We start from the raw sequence: 17,939 nt of genomic DNA, 5'->3' as shown, positions 1-17,939 counted from the left end.
AAAGCATGAATGCAGATTCTTTCACGTATTTCGGAGGACGTAAGGTATATACACGTATTTGAGCATAAACATACGGTCATACAGCTGCTACAACAGTTTCTCCATCTTCTATAACTGTCTTTATCTGTGAAACAGTTTCTGCAGTCGAGAACAGAGATGTAGTTATAAATGTAGAACCTTATCTATGGAGAAAGTGTTCTACGTTACTTCTGTCTGTTGTCACAGCTGTTCAAGGGATAGTGCCTGGACTGTAGACTGAATAAAATATCGTCCCACAGTCTCCAGTTTATGCCATTAGGAGACAGTTTGGGCAATAGTGCTGGAAAGCGCTTTGTGTAACTCGTGAAGTATTTATTCAGTCTTTATCCTGCTTTAAGAACGATGCGTCTTTGACGTTGTAGAGACGCTGATAGAACCTTCTGTATGTACTGCCAGTGTCCGGAGTCCCCCTCAAGAAGTAGTATTGTCATTGTAGACTGTGACTCTCCACATCAGTCAAATTCTGGCCTGTGGATGCCTGATAAAAGGTGGTAGTGTTACGGCTCTACTGGTCAACAACTGAAAGCCAGTGTCTACTCTTGCTAATCAACAAAATTTAGTGCCGTTGATTCCTGTAGTAGTGGATTTAGTTGTTCCACTAGAGATGGGCTGTACTGTGATGAGGTTCTTCATCTTCAGGACGGTCACTTTAGATACAGATACGCTCCGAATTTGACTTTTGATGCTGACTTAGTCCAAGTTAATGCTGAGGCAAACTTGTGATCTGCTGAAGCAGTGGTCCAAGCGTGAATTTGTGGGCCACTGATACCTGGACTCAGAACGACAAGCCGGTATCGAGCATTTCTTCTGGTATACCATCCAGTCTCTCATAGGACTAGAATATGGCCCCGTTATAACTGAGGCCATCGAACTAATTGTACTCTTCGACGTGGTTCCGGTAATGTCATAATATTTGTTAGCGTTGAACGAAAAACTCAACAGAAGAACGCTCCTGCAGCAAGGTAAACATAGCTGTTATGGGCTCTGACTTTTCATATTCTGTCCGTGGTTTTTCTTCATCCACACTACGAGGGACTTCAGTCTAGGCTTTCATTGCTGTCTGTCAGTGTTAAGTGTTTATGAAGTGTTACTAAATCACCTCTGTCAACGTTTCGTCACCAGTGTACTTACAGCCAGATTTTCGGGTAAATTGATCCTGCAAGCAAAATAAATTACATTTGCCTCCGGTGTATCTGCGGTGCGAATCAGATATGGGATTCGATCATTCCTGTCCTACAAATTCACATTATATTTTCGAAACACGCTGCGATGTAAACCATAATTCTTTACACGTACCGTAGTGATATAGAGGAAGTCGAGATGAAAAATTTGATACTGGACGCTTGTAATTCATCAAATCGGGAAACTACCACAAACTGGCTTTCAAAAACCGGCTAGATTACAGTGCATGCACCGTGCTCTAGATTTTCGACATTCTGTCACTCTCTGCCCCCAGACTATTTCTTCCAGAAGCAAAAATGTATATGATCTTTTTGTTGTAGGTAATTTATTGTAGTTTTTACACGGATACGTTTTCGCTAGAGGTTGTAGTTTTCAAGTTATTCAGCTTTACAACTCGGGTGGTTTTCTTACACCAGTTTGTGGTAGTTTCCCCGACTTCATGGACTGCCAGTGCCCTCTGTCGAATTCCTCGTCTCTTCTTCCATACCAATGTGGTATGTTGTAAAAAATTAAAGTTTACAACTTGTACAGATTATCATGTTGATTACAAAAAAATGTGAAACATTACTGTTTATAATGTCTTCAGAAGGTACTGTATTACCAGCCTCGGTAGCGAGTGTCACTAACGCAGGCCTGTACGGTGGCACTCGACTCAGAATTAAATCGGTTCGAATCCTGCTGTTGAAAGGAATTTTGACGGCCAGTGTTTGGCCGGTAAGAGGAGAGGTGGTGCCGTAAAGTTGTTGATCACCAGAGTGGATGCCCTGGGGTCTCCGCCGTCTGTCATGAACTGATGGAATGTGAGACTGTTGATGGTGATCCGTTTGTCAGACGGGTAGGTTAATCCCGGCGACCCCCTTGTTTCCATTGGAGAGGAGTAGGCTAGGTGCCGGCACCGTATTGGACCCTGCTTCTACTCTAACCGTCACACACATAGACGTATCACCAGAGTATACAGATAAATACTCATTTCAGTCACCGACATACAACAGACACTCTTAAGACACAACCCTCAAACTTCGAGGAGGAAAAGTAGCACAGACCTGACCCTTGAAGTCTCCCAGTCAGTCATGCCATACGGTGATCAAACAAGCAACTATGTTCACTCCGTCATCGACTGTACCTAATATCAGTGCTAGTACCAAACACAGCACAGAACTTTCACCGCACCCGTGGTAAACTAGTGTCAGTGTAGTTCGGGAGACTAGCGGAAACCGATCTGAGTATACTATCACCTATCGTGAGCCATCATCCCATAAAGGAGAAATGTAATGACGAGCAGAAAACAAATTTTAGGTGTGCGATCAGATGTTTGAATTAATTGTTGAAACTGTGGACATGGAAACGATCCGATGTATGTTATTCGTAAGCTTGTAAACACTCAACATTAAATGCAGTTTTCCTTCTTGCGCTCTGAATGAAAAGCATTTCCGTTTAAAACTGAAGGTTATTGGCCTGAGTTTCTGCAATGGAACGACACTGCAGCTTTAGCATACTAATGCTCAAACCTTTAATTGGAAACACACTGTACTTTAGAAAATCTTCTGAACTCAGCATTTTAGTTATTATAAACTGAAATTCATTAATGAATCTTCTATTACTCCTTCTTTGAACAATAACCATTCATTTGCCCGACAAAAGTAAATAAACTTTTCAATGACTATCAAGACTTTTTAAGAGAAGTGAAAAATGCTCATTTGATTACTATTGTGACAAGACGTATACTGAGACTATGATGACCAGAAAGTGCTTCGAAGTCAATCAGACCTTAAACAAACTACAGTGAGAGAAAGTGTAATGTGTCAGTATTACAGCTACTTCAGTAGTCATCACTGTGACACGGCAAAGTTGTGCGTCACCAGAACTCGAACCAGGATCAAGGCAGAATACAAGATACCTTAAGGCACACAATTGCGACAAATTACACTCCGTCATATATCATCTTCGACTCCGACTGTCTCCCATAGATTCCCGGCGGGGTCACGGGTTTTCTCTGCCTCGTGATGACTGGGTGTTGTGTGATGTTCTTAGGTTAGTTCGGTTTAAGTAGTTCTAAGTTCTATGGGACTGATGACCATAGATGTTAAGTCCCATAGTGCTCAGAGCCATTTGAACCATTTTTTGTCTCCCATACTTATTATGAAACGTTTAAACAGACTGAGAGGTCACCTGGCCTCGTTTTTCTATGTAGCCGTTTTTAGATTTAATTCCTGTAAATGGTCGTGCGTAGTGATAAAGGACACGCGGGAAAGAACAGTTAAAACATCAATACATACCTCTTCCGACAGAGCGATGTTGGCGTCCACAACTAGTCTAGTCCAGTCGATAGTTTTCATGAAGGCTAGGAGCTCCGCTGAAGTGGAGCCGGTGTATCCCAAATATTTGGCAAACCGTATTGTCCTGTCCGTTGCGTTTTTGGAGAATGCCCAAGGACTTAAAGCTGTTCCGCTCATTCCTATGGCGTTCTTAAATAGACCTGACGATTATCAACAGTTGTCGATTAGGTACACAAATCATATGAGACTCTAACGAATACCTAAGTTTCCTATAAAATACATTAATATAAATATATTTAAATTGGAGCTTACTTACAAATAAAATTTTAAAAAACCTTATGCTGATAACTCAGGTTAATACCTATTAGCAAATAATAGCAGACGGATGAAAACTAGGACTAATCACATCAGATGCTACAAAATGAGACATTAGCCCTTATTTGCACTTTTAAATTGGCATATTTCTAGTTAAGGTCAGTTCCTCTATTTGAAGTAACATGGAAATAAAAAAAATTCTTCCTATTTCAGTATTATCTTTTCATCTTGATACCAGACACATGTAACGTTAATTACATCAACAATGTTTGAGGCGATAACTATAGCGTCCGGCTAAGATGAACATGTCAGTTGAATGTAAGACACTTTCCTGTTGATGTGTCGAGCAGCATCATTCAAGAACGCATCTCTCCAGTTTGCTTCAGTGTAGGAAATAGTTCACACTGTATTAATTACAGTGCCGTACTCCTGTCTCTTTTCTATTTAGTACACAACGTTTATTTCATTTGGACCTATCTGTTTGGTTATTAGACCACGGTCTAGTAAAATAACAATACAATGAAAATAGGTCCTGAGGCGCTGTGGTACGCATAGAGACAAAAGTTCAGCAACAAAGATGAGATTAACTATAACTGTTGTTTATAATGCACCAAAACTAATTTGCTTTAGTTTATACCCGATGACAATAGATTTTTTTTCATCCGATGTAAGTCAAAACACACGGCGAGTCGAAATATTCTTGAACAGTAACGAAAATTTCAATGAGTGTATGTGTAAACCTACAGTCAATATAAGTGGTATTCGTCCAAGAAAGACAACAGAAATAAGTGTTTATAGTTTCATTTCAGCGCGATTCATCTGTAAAGTAATGTCCATGACTCTTGATTAAAGCGCGTAAGGTGGAGGAAGTCGAATGTACATATTCTAAACCGGTAACGATGCCTTTTTAGTAAAACAAACCAAATCCATGTAATGATTTTTAAAGTACATCATTTTGGGCGTCAACGCATTCAAATATTTATTTCCCAGTTGCAATTCCGCCTTTGGGACATTAACAAGTGATACTGCAAAACATTTTGCTTCAGCACGTGCCGGAAGATTTCGAAGTCCGACACGTTTTGAAACAAAATATTTTGCAGTACCACTTGATAGTGGCCCAAAGGCCGAAATTGCAATTGTGAAATAAATAGTTCATACAGTCAACGGCGAGTATAATGTCCTTCAAAAATTCTACGTGGCAGGGAATTCGACCATGAGAAGTTACTTTATGACTGTTTTCTGCTGTGTGCCATCACCATTTTGTGGGAATTGCTGTGTATGGCCGTACAGCTGATGCTACGTACGTGTGGCCGCGTGGAACGAAGTTGTATGAGATTCCCAGGGATATTTTCATGTGTTATGCATGACGAAGCTATAGGAGCACACTTTGATGAATGTACATAAGCATTTAAAACTAAACTACACTCTCATGTAGCGTACGAGCATTTGAATGGCAATTACATTTTTTATAGCAAATTTGTGTCTCTGATCAAATTACATTGATTGGTCAGTTTAACAGACGTATATCGATGGTGTGTTACTCACTTATTTGTTAAAAGGCTTTGGTAAACGTTGCATATTTCTTCTCCGATATATGAGCAAAGGGTGTGTCCAGGGGTGCCTGTCACCATCTGCCATAATTAAAAAGTAGGATACCATCAACTGCAACTGTTTAAAGATAATTCTAACACCAACAGAAGTTCAGAGGAACACGGCCCAATGGATTAGAAAACATATGTTTTGCAAATAGCATGAGGATGAGTTTTTGGGGATACCTTTGCATAGACCTGGTTTCCGGATCATTTTAGGTCATTTATAAAAAAAGGGCCCGGCCATGTGATGGGGTAATTCGAGTAACTCAGTTTTTTACTATGCATGGTGCTGCTTGTGAACGGGTTATTCATACAGTTATGGCGTTATCTTCGGCGTAACTTGAAATGTGAACTTGGATTCAACTTGGTTTTTTTCACGTAAACAATAGAACATTAAACCTGAAACGTTATCCTAGGATCACTTCGGCATTGAACTTACAGGGTTTAGAGAAGAGATCTTCGGCTTAAGGTGAAATCTGAACGCGTACACAACTCAGCTTTTTCACACAGAGAGTGCATATTTAAATTTTCAACAATGTCCTATGATCATTTTGGGATTGAACAAATAAATTTCAACAAACTAATAAATTACACAAATTAAAATGAAAAAAATGTGACTTCTGGCCCGTTATGCTGTATCGGCGATAATATGAATTTTACGCCGATTGCAGCTTTACTGTATGATTAAATGATGATGGCGTCCTCTTGGGTAAAATATTCCGAGACAAGAAGAGAATAGAAGCTTTCGAAATGTGGTGCTATAGAAGAATGCTGAAGATTAGATGGGTAGATCACATAACTAATGAAGAGGTATTGAATAGGATTGGGAAGAAGAGGTGCTTGTGGCACAACTTGATTAGAAGAAGGGATCGGTTGGTAGGACATGTTATGAGATATCGAGGGATCACCAATTTAGTATTTGAGGGCAGCGTGTAGGGTAAAAATCGTAGAGGGACACCAAGAGATGAATACAGTAAGCAGATTCAGAAGGATGTAGGCTGCAGTAGGTACTGGGAGATGAAGAAGTTTGCACAGGATAGAGTAGCATGGAGAGCTGCATCAAACCAGTCTCAGGACTGAAGACCACAACAACAACAACAGCATAACGGGCCGGAATTCACAGTTTTTTCATTTTAATTTGTGTAATTTATTAGTTTGTTGAAATTTATTTGATTTTTATTCCAGAGCAGATCAGTAGATTTGCAAGGAATGATTGGCAGTATTTCATTTACAAATGCAGAACCTCTAAGAAAAGAAACTTATATTAATTTACAATTACACTAAAGTGACGTTAAGCTGGAAAAGCCTGTCCTGGGTTGAAACAAGAAACATCTAGCAAACACATTTGAAACCACGATATAGAGAATAAAGATCAATGGATATTACTGACGAAACAGTCGCCTTAGTTAACGCACGGAGGCTGGATTACCTGCACTCATCGGCGAGAGCACGTGGTAGTGGACGGAGGCGCTGCCCGCACTCTGACCCAGAAGCGTGACCCGGTTCGGGTCTCCACCGAAGGCCGCAATGTTCCTCTGAACCCAGCGCAGGGCCTCCGCTTGATCCTTGAGGCCCATGTTCCCGGGCACCACCTCGTCTCCAGTGCTTATGAAACCTACGAGACGTTTTCACTGTGAACGCAGCATTAAAAAAACTATGCACATAACTGACTGATAGATACTAGGATCTCAGGCTTCTGTTGACTAGAGTGCCGGCCGCGATGGCCGAGCGGTTCTAGGCGTTTGAGTCCGGATCCGCGCGACTGCTACGGTCGCAGGTTCGAATCCTGCCTCGGGCATCGATGTGTGTGATGTCCTTAGCTTAGTTAGGTTTAAGTAGTCCTAAGTTCTACGGGACTGATGACCTCAGATGTTAAGTCCCATAGTGCTCAGAGCCATTTGAACCATTTTTGTTGACTAGAGTGTTTACTACTGTTGCTCGACCTTGCGCTGGCCTACAATGAGCATTCCCTGAACGACGAAACCGCTGATATAGGTTTCAAGTGATACTTCGCCTCAAATTCGACATTACTCGGACAATTTTTGACCCGTTCGATGAGATTTCGGGATTGCAGCCGGATCATGTTGACTTCTTGCCACGATATGTCGACTGGAAATCGTCGAACCATCTTCAGGTGAGTGTCCGTCACTGGAGACCGCAAGTTCCCCGAGTCAACTTCATAGCAAAAAATTGGAGCGAGAACGTATGCGCATTGGCCTCCACAGATAAAACAGTAGCTCCAGAGGGCGCGGATTCCGATAGAGGACGGTCCTGTGACGGAGGCCAATGTGCATGCGTTTTCGCGCCAATTTTTTGCTATAAAGTTGACTCCGGGAACTTGCAGCCTCCAGTGACGTACACTCACCTGAAGATGGCTGGACGATTGCCAGCCGAAATATCGTGGCAATAAGTCAACATGATCCGGTAGCAATCCCGAAATCTCATCGAACGTTCAATACGCCGGGAAAACTTCAAGAATCACAGTTTTTGACATGTTTCGAGGCGCACCTGGATTCTATTTGCAAAACAATGTCCAAATGAAGCCTTTTTATAATACTGTCATAAACATCTCTGACGAAACAAGCTGACAACCCGGAATTTCCCAGATATTTATTTTGTCAATTTTCTGTAAGAAACGAAATCTTTTATGTACGCCGGCTGTACACTGGGCGCCGCTGCTTCGCGTGTCTGCAACGCTGTTTTGTAAACGTCTCTATCGCAACGCTTCTTCATTGCTCTATAGACGAATGGCTACTGACGTTCGCGCATCATTGTTGAAAGCTGCCACAATAAAAAAAAAAATGTTCAAAAATGTTCAAATGTGTGTGAAATCTTATGAGACTTAACTGCTAAGGTCATCATTCCCTAAGCTTACACATTATTTAACCTAAATTATCCTAAGGACAAACACACACAACCATGCCAGAGGGAGGACTCGAACCTCCGCCGGGACCAGCCACGCAGTCCATGACTGCAGCGTCCCTGACCGCTCGGCTAATCCCGCGCGGCAACCAGATTTCCTTAAATTGTCACAAGTGTAGGAGTGTCTTAGTACGAGGGCTTCCAAGAGAGTAAGACACAGCATTTTTTTTCTTCAACAATTCTTAGTTCAGAATAATGAGAATTACATACTCGAAACAATGGTGTTTTATCTACACACCATATTTTTCCATGGAATCTCCATACAATTCTATGGGCTTCCTCCATCGCGAAACAAGGGCGTGTATGCCCTGTCGGTACCAATCCTTGTCCTGGTGGCGGAGCAAGTGCTTCATTGTGTGAAACACGTCCTCATCGTCCTCAAAATGTCTTCCTCGAATGGCATCCTTTATCGGTCCAAGGTAGTGGAATTTCTCCGTGTCCACTTAGGTTTAACACACAAGACTACTTTTTGAGGGGTGTGTTACTCAGTAAGCTTTTCGGTTTTTTTCATATATACTGGGTGGTCCATTGATAGAGACCGGGCCAAATGTCTCACGAAATAAGCGTCAAACGAAAAAACTACAAAAAACAAAACTCGTCTAGCTTGAAGGGGGAAACCAGATGGCGCTAGGGTTCGCCCGCTAGATGGCGCTGCCATAGGTCAAGATGTCAACTGCGTTTTTTTTAATGGGAACCCCCATTTTTATTACATATTCCTGTAGTACGTATATAAATATGAATGTTTTAGTTGGACCCCTTTTTTCGCTTTGTGATAGATGGTGCTGTAATAGTCACAAACGTGTAAGTACGTGATATCACGTAACATTCCGCCAGTGTGGATGGTATTGGCTTCGTGATACATTACCCGTGTTAAAATGGAACGTTTACCAATTGCGGAAAAGGTCGATATCGTGTTGATGTATGTGCAGACACAACGGAAGACGAACTACTCGCTGTTGAGAGGAATATCGTTACACGTATTGCCAAATGCATTGAGGTTGACGGACATCATTTTGAGCATTTATTGCATTAATGTGGTATTTACAGGTGATCACACTGTAACAGCATGCGTTCTCAGAAGTGATAAGTTCACAAAGGTAAATGTATCACATTGGAACAACCGAAATAAAATGTTCAAACGTACCTGCGTTCTGTATTTTAATTTAAAAACATACCTGTTACCAGTTGTTCGTCTAAAATTGTGAGCCATATGTTTGTGACTATTACAGCGCCGTCTATCGCAAAGCGAAAAAAGTGGTTCAACTAAAACATTCATATTTCTTTACGTACTACACGAATGTGTAATAAAAATGGGGGTTCCTATTTAAAAAAACGCAGTTGATATTCGCTTGACCTACGGCAGCGCCATCTAGCGGGCCACCTATACTGCCATTTGGTTTCCCCCTCCAAGCTAGACAAGTTTCGTTCTTTGCAGTTTTTTCGTTTGGCGCTTATTTCGTGAGCTATTTGGCCTGGTCACGATCAATGGAACACTATATATAGTACTCTGTCTTCAGGCCACGAGTGGCCTACCGGAACCATCCGACCGCCGTGTCATCCTCGGTGGAGGATGCGGATAGGAGGGGCGTGGGATCATCACCCCGCTCTCCCGGTCGTTATGATGATGTTCTTTGACCGAAGCCGCTACTATTCAGTCGAGTAGCTCCTCAATTTGCATCACGAGGCTGAGTGCACCCCGAAAAATGGCAACAGCGCATGGCGACCTGGATGGTCACCGATCCAAGTGACGACCATGCCCGACAGCGCTTAACTTTGTGATGTGTGTCCGACTGTCCAATAAAAATCATGAATAGTATTTAAAGAAGTTTTAATCGATAGTATAACTGTACAATGTATTGTGTGGAAATTCGTGATGGTATATTTTAGATATGTGACAATGGATGTATCTGTTCTTTCTGTCTAATGTTCGGTGTAAATTCATATGTAGAGTCTTGCCATTGTTTCTCTTTCTGTTTTAATCTGTTTCTATGTAACTTGATTGACAAGTTGATAATGCTGTCTTTAATGTTCTGTGCATATAGGCCTGAAAATGACGTACTGAAGCGTTGAAACTGGTAGCGGCAAAACAAAATAAAATCATAAGGACGGCTGTAGGTGTTTATTTGTCACGAAAGTAGTGGAAGTCCGAGGGGGCTAAGTCAGGAGTGACAGATGTGGATGGTATCCCCGACCGCTGCAAGTCGTGGAGCTCCTCCGAACTTCCTCCTGATGGCATCACCCTCCGTGCCCAGCGACTAACTGTACTTCCGTCGACAGCAGATGCTCCATAGGCTTTGCATAAGGATTTGTGAATATTCCCCACAGTTTCTTCCGCTGCAGTAAGGAATTCAATGACAGCACGTTGCTTGTAACGTACTACAGATGCCATTTTGAAACTGTCCTGCAGATAATGCTATCTGTCGGAAGTGACGGAAACTTTTCGCGCTCCCTGAGGAGACTTCAAATAAAACAGTTGTAAAGTTTTGCATTCGTAGCATTGTTTTAGGCTGAGTAAAATAAAATCCGGTGCATTACTTTCTGGGCAGTCCTCGTACTCAAGCATAAATGTATTAAAACATTTTGCATGAGGTGGCGCTTATTGGCGTATTTCAGTGTTTCTAACGTCATATTTCCTGAACAATATGTCGTACCATAGTATAATTTTGTAGGTGCCTTTAGCGGCATTTGTGTATACTGTCCGTGAAACTTATCGTGAGTGAAGATAGTAGCACAGAAGTAATAAATTTAAAGGTCACGCATGATGCGGCAGTTCTTCACACATCTCATCGTTTATGATTTAATATCTCCTGAACTATCATAGCTCGGATGGTTCTTACCCACAGAGTAATTCTTGTCTGACAGAAAGAGATATGTGTACGATGTTTGGTTGAAATCAGTCCTGTGGTTTAGGAGGACATGTGGAACACACACACACAAATACAAGTACAACAGACACATCCATTTTTATAATATGTGTGAATTTCCTTACTTGCTCCATTGCTTTTGGACTCTAGTGTGAACACCAAATAAGATTTGATCGTTATGCACTCGTCTCCGTTTCACTGTAAATAGCATCTGTGTAAATGGTTCTGATCTGTGAATTTTATAAATCTACCACGCTCCTGTTGATTTTGAACAAAATAGCAGTAGTTGATAGCAATACTAAGGAATACGAGTATCAGTGCAATTTAGCATTTCATCGTCATTTCGATTGCTCCGTTCTCGAACTTTTCTTCGTAAAAAGCTGCATATAATTTCAAACAGTGGTCCATGCTAAAGAACATAGCGAATGTAGATGTATTACAAGTGCAGTATTTCTAGTATTTACGTAAAGCTACTTCACCGGTTTGAGAAACGCAACCGCAGTTAGGAAGTTCATCCTCGACGTCCTAATCCTAACGTGGTGTCTGCTCCTATCCGCGACGTCTCTTTATCCCCTCTATTCTTTAGCATCGTGCTGTTTTCTCCACTAATACTACGGACTCTACACCCGTCTATGTTTACAGTTTTCAGCACTCTGGAGGAACGTTTTAAGTTAGAAATAGGTTGTTGTTGTTGTTGTTGTGGTCTTCAGTCCTGAGACTGGTTTGATGCAGCTCTCCATGCCACTCTATCCTGTGCAAGCTTCTTCATCTCCTAGTACCAACTGCAACCTACATCCTTCTGAATCTGCTTAGTGTATTCATCTCTTGGTCTCCCTCTACGATTTTTACCCTCCACGCTGCCCTCCAATACTAAATTGGTGATTCCTTGATACCTCAACACATGTCCTACCAACCGATCCCTTCTTCTAGTCAAGTTGTGCCACAAATTTCACATCTCCCCCCCCCCCCATTCTACTCAATACTTCCTCATTAGTTATGTCATCTACCCATCTAATCTTCAGCATTCTTCTGTAGCACCACAATTCTAAAGCTTCTATTCTCTTCTTGTCCAAACTATTTATCGTCCATGTTTCACTTCCATACATGGCTATACTCCACACAAATGCTTTCAGAAACGAGTTCCTGACACTTAAATCTATACTCGATGTTAACAAATTTCTCTTCTTCAGAAACGATTTCCTTGCCATTGCCAGTCTACATTTTATATCCTCTCTACTTCGACCATCATCAGTTATTTTACTCCCCAAACAGCAAAACTCCTTTACTACTGTAAGTGTCTCATTTCCTAATCTAATTCCCTCAGCATCACCCGACTTAATTCGACTACACTCCATTATCCTCGTTTTGCTTTTGTTGATGTTCATCTTATACCCGTCTTTCAAGACACTATCCATTCCATTCAACTGCTCTTCCAAGTCCTTTGCTGTCTCTGACAGAATTACAATGTCATCGGTGAACCTCAAAGTTTTTATTTCTTCTCCATGGATTTTAATACCTAGTCCGAATTTTTCTTTTGTTTGCTTCACTGCTTGCTCAATATACAGATTGAATAACATCAGGGAGAGACTACAACCCTGTCTCACTCCCTTCCCAACCACTGCTTCCCTTTCATGTCCCTCCACTCTTATAACTGCCATCTGGTTTCTGTACAAATTGTAAATAGCCTTTCACTCTCTGTATTTTACCCCTGCCACCTTCAGAAATAGGTATATTGGAACAAACTGAGAGTGGAGTAAGTACCTCCTCCTACTGGCTTCCCGCTTTAGATGTGAACAGCCTCGATTTGTTACTTACAATCACATAGTATGAAACTAGTAGAGCATTAGTTGTAATTCTTACCCAGCACTCCCAGCCGGTAGTTGGTGCCGACGAATATGATATCATTGTCCACAAAATAGTCTGGTGTTACGGAGCTGCCAATTCCTCGTGTGAAACAGCCGCCATGGAACCAAACAATAACGCTTTTCGGCGAGTCGGTCGGCGCCGGAGTCTGAACAAATGCACGCAAAAGCAACAATGATGTCACTTACATATAATTAATGTTGAACGATATACTAAAAAAGAAAATACAGTTTCTCGTCTGACTTAAGGATGTGACTAATGGAGAACACGTTACGTTACGCACCCCTGGACCATAGACGTTGAGGTAGAGGCAGTCCTCGTTGCCGGACAGCGCGTTGCTTCTGAACTGCGGGCACTGCGAAGACGCCTTCAGGGCGTCTCGTTCTCCAGACCAGGCTGCCTTTGTGACGGGTGGCTGTGGACACACAATGGTTTGTGTCTCCTATAACTTCCACAAATCTTCAAAGCACATGGAGACTTGTCTGAAATACTCAACGTAGGATGATGAAATGAAATGCAAAATAACGTGCAAGTGACGTTAGTTTCATTGGCTGGCAGTGTAGCGCATGTATCGTTGATAATAGCGTGTATTATACTGTGAATCCTGAGAAGAACTGTTTCATTCATTTATTTATTTAAAATATAACCTTTTACCTACTACTCTACAACAGGCTATATTTTCTGCCTATAATTTTATTTCTGCATTCACTTCAAGTAGGAGAACGACGACTTTCCGATTGGAACTAGGAGAAGCCACAATCACTATGAATATTGGCGCTACTACATATGTATGTCATCACCATTATTATCTCTGCTACTACTATAAGTACAGAAAACGTCCCGTCTGTTTACACTGTTTACATCGGAGATTCCTCCAGCCGCTCAGAAGCAGTCGGTCCGTAGGTCCACTGTCGGCCAGGGGGCACTGAAGCTCTATTTAAGTTTAGAGCCAGCCTTTGTGAACACATTTTGCACCTTTGGACCGAGGATGTACGAGACATTCCCCTCCTTCTAGGGTCCATTATCATCTTCAGAATCTGTCATCACTGCATGACGCAACGCGTCACCTGCAATATAGTGGCACAGCTTTTCCTGTGGAGAAATGAGAGCATGCCAGTGCAGACAATAATGTGCCTCCCCAACCATTCTGGCCGTTGTGTCAGAAGTTTTGTTAACAATCTGTCAGACTGAATCATGGTACAGGACATGCTTCACATCTGATATTTCCAAGGAAGTCAGATGTTGCCGCATACAGAGGGCATTGCCTTATTATGTGCTCTGGCGTGCCCCGTGCTTGGTAAACGTATATTTTTGTTTCTTCCCTTCTAATTCCTTGTATTTGGATGGTGTCTCTTCAGAAAGTGAATCCATTCTCTTGAGGGCTCAAGTGTCAGAATCCGAGCCTTTGTTCGTCTTTCTCTTGACAACATGCAAAAACTTCGACTGCCATGGTCGTGTGGCCAAGAAGATTAGGACGGCTGCCGCTGTTCACTGTTGCTCTGTTAGCACCACCCAGGGCTACGTTGAGACCGAATATTCCGACAGTGAGTGAGGTTCTACTGAAGCGCCAAAGAGACTGGTATAGCCTTGTGTATTCAAATACAATGTAGGGGAGCAGAATACGGCACTGTGGTTGGCAACGCCTATATAAGACAACAAGTGTCTGGCGAAGTTGTCAGATCGGTTACTGCTGCAACAATGACAGGTTATCAAGATTTAAGTGAGTTTGAAAGTGATGCTATAGACGGCGCACGAGCGATGGGACACAGCATCTCCGAGGAGGCGATGATATGGGGATTTTTCCTGTACGACCACCTCACGAGTGTACCGTGAATATCAGGAATCCGGTAGAAAATCAAATCTCCGACATCGCTGCGACCGGAAAGAGATCCTACAAGAACGGGACCAACGACGACTGAAAAGCATCGTTCAAAGTTACAGAAGTGCAACCCATCTGCAAATTGCTGCTGATTTCAATGCTGGGCCATCAACGAGTGTCAGCATGCGAACCGTTCAACGAAACATCATCGATATGGTCTTTCGGAGCCTAAGGCCCACTCGTGTACCTCTGATGACTGCACGACACAAAGCTTTACGCCTCGCTTGGTCCCATCAACATCGACATTGGGCTGCTGATGATTGGAAATATGTTGCCTGATCGGACGAGCCTCGTTTCAAATTGTATCGAGCGGATGGATGTGTACGGATATGGAAACAACCTGGTGAATCCATGGACCCAGCATGTCAGCAGGGGACTCTTCAAGCTGGTTGAGGCTCTGTAATGGTGTGGGGTGCGTGCAGTTGGAGTGATGTGGGACTCCTAATACGTCTAGATACGACTCTGACAGGTGTTACGTATGTAAGCAACCTGTCTAGATCACCTGCATACATTCATGTCCATTGTGCATTCCGACGGACTTGGGCAGTTCTAGCAGGACAATGCGACACCCCACTCGTCCAGAATTACCACAGAGAGGCTCCACGAAGACTCTTCTGAGTTTAAACACTCCCGCTGGCCACCAAACTCCCCAGACAACAACATTGTTGAGGATACCAGGGATCCATTGCAACGTGCTGTTCAGAAGAGATCTCCGCCCCTCCCACTCTTACAAATGTATGGACAGCCCTGCAGGATTCATGGTGTCAGTTCCCTCCAGCACCACTTCAGACATTAGCCGAGTCCATGCCGCGTCGTGTTGCGGCACACGATATTAGGCAGGTGTACCATTTTCTTCCGCTCTTCAGTGTATAATCTTGCTGAAATCTCGTGAACCAGCCTGGAAAATCGCCATGAGCATGTTATCAAACGCTTTCAATCAAAAGCTTCACTGGGAATGGGAGTGGTCATCTTCACCCCCGCAATATTTCCTGTGATCACAACTAGACTTTCAAATCCACGGGTTCCAATCAATCTCGTGCCACCTCCCACTACTCAGACACTACAGATGTTAAAGATCAGCTTCTGCTTTCCATAGCTGGGTATGGCGAGGCACTGTAAACTGTGAATTTAGACGATGCCTAATATCATAGCGGGCCTCCTCGAGAGTACTTTCAACTGATTCTTGGAAGAACTGCATCAGGCAGGACCTGAAGTAATCAAGTGACTTCGAAACCTGAAAGCTCATACTTAATTTCTCCCTTTCCTTGTTTTACTTGTTGTCCATACACTGATGAGCCAAAAATGTTACTTCCAATGCCTATAGCGGCCTAGTGATGGCTGTTATCTCTGAAACAACATCTTTTCGTTTAAATAGGTACACTTCGTCTTCAGTATAATCGCCTCTTTTTCAAATTGCTATTACTTCTAGTAATAAACGTCGACTTCGAGTAAATAATGGAAAAATTCTAATGAAGGTGAAGGAGTAGAAGATGACGATCGATATCAGGCTGAGCCTGCGGCAAAAATCGGTCTCATCGTCTCCGACAAGCATCGTGAAGGAGACGGGTGCAGTGGCAGCGATAGCGAAAGGTCTCAAGCTGATGGCTTCCTTGCTATGTCGCCTTTGGATTTTAGCAATTTTCTTTCCTGAAAGAACCACCAAATTAAGGGTTCAGTTATCATCCAGAGTTTACTGCACGTCAAAAAATGTATAGGTACATTAATTAAATTTACCTCATTTTATAAGGAACATTATGGATGTTTTCTCCTAACGTTATGTTGCAAGTTTGTTGTACGTCCTCCTGTCTTAATCTTTTAAAGCCAATAGAGCATCGTGCATCACTGCCACTGCACTTTGTGAAATACTTCCAAACTGAGGACTTTACCATTTCTCTGTGAAACTGAAGTCCGAGGACAACACCGAGAAACTGCCCCATAGACCAGGTGAGGTAAGTTTTTCTGCATACTGCACATAGATGCGCACCGTCTAATAGTCCACGTAACACAACAACATGTACGTTATTTATGAATGGTGGGCTCCATGTGTTTCCCAAGTCGTGCAGTGACTTTATGTTTGACCTCTGCTTAAGACAGTATTACTACTCAGGGCACATATTGGTTGAAAACACCGATGATGACTGTTAATCAGTTGAAATCGATTTGCAAAAGTGAATAAATAAAACATGATTTTGCGACTGGTTGCTACATATTACGTATGTTATTGTCTCTGTAATGTTGTACCGATATTTATGTCACGAGTCTGTTTCTAGTTTCTAACTGTACGCTTGTTATTAGAAAAGTGCTGATCGAGTTTCCCAGTTTCTATAATAAGTCAACATTTCAAAGCAATGGAAATTTTACGAATAAATGTAACTCGTTTTTTTAAAAAAAATTATTTTAAAAACGAAAAATTTTAACACTGTTTCTGTGGCATACTGACATACCGGTCTCTTTACCGGGTTATTAGTAAAAAGTGAAAAAAATCCTGTTATAATTGAGGCCAAACAAATACCGAAAAATATCGGTTATTCAGAATTAAAATACCGGTATCGGTTTTAACCGGTCTGCTTATCCCTTCCCTGCAGCGACACTGAATGCCACCTGGTAGCGTTACAGGCCCATAAAGTGGTCAGGAAGTTATATAAACAACGAAACGGTCCAAAACGTGAGAGATACATGTGGTTGAAAGCCGGTACCACCAAAGTGTTGTAGGTCTGAGCCACATCACACAACATAGTTGTCAGAAGATATCCAGCTCTGTAAAGGAGGATAGGTCTTGATCTGAGGCCGATCTACCGACAGTGCACAATGCTGGTACAGGCGCACGTGTTTCACAGCATATCGTTCAGCGCACATGGTCTGAAATGAGATTCTCCAGCAGATGACTCCTATGTTTCCCAAGCTGATCTACAACATTGTCTCCCGGGTTCGATTCCCGGCGGGGTCAGGGATTTTCTCTGCCTCGTGATCACTGGGTGTTGTGTGATGTCCTTAGGTTAGTTAGGTT

General features: G+C 42.4%; 1 protein-coding gene across 1 annotated transcript in view; it reads right to left on the bottom strand.

The window, feature by feature from the left end:
• The window catches only part of LOC124775772 (esterase FE4-like), an 80,154-nt gene that overhangs the window by 30,657 nt on the left and 31,558 nt on the right, over positions 1–17,939 (bottom strand). The window contains exons 3-6 of the mRNA XM_047250602.1: positions 13,337–13,468; positions 13,051–13,201; positions 6,834–7,019; positions 3,498–3,697 (exon numbers count right to left, since the gene is read on the bottom strand). Of these exons, the coding sequence (XP_047106558.1) occupies positions 3,498–3,697; positions 6,834–7,019; positions 13,051–13,201; positions 13,337–13,468 (669 nt within the window). The remainder of the gene's footprint in view (positions 1–3,497; positions 3,698–6,833; positions 7,020–13,050; positions 13,202–13,336; positions 13,469–17,939) is intronic.

This window comes from Schistocerca piceifrons, chromosome 2 (assembly GCF_021461385.2).
Source record: "Schistocerca piceifrons isolate TAMUIC-IGC-003096 chromosome 2, iqSchPice1.1, whole genome shotgun sequence".
Classification (NCBI taxonomy): domain Eukaryota; kingdom Metazoa; phylum Arthropoda; class Insecta; order Orthoptera; family Acrididae; genus Schistocerca; species Schistocerca piceifrons.
Note: the sequence above shows the minus strand (reverse complement) of the source record. Positions and strands in the feature narration are given on the sequence as shown.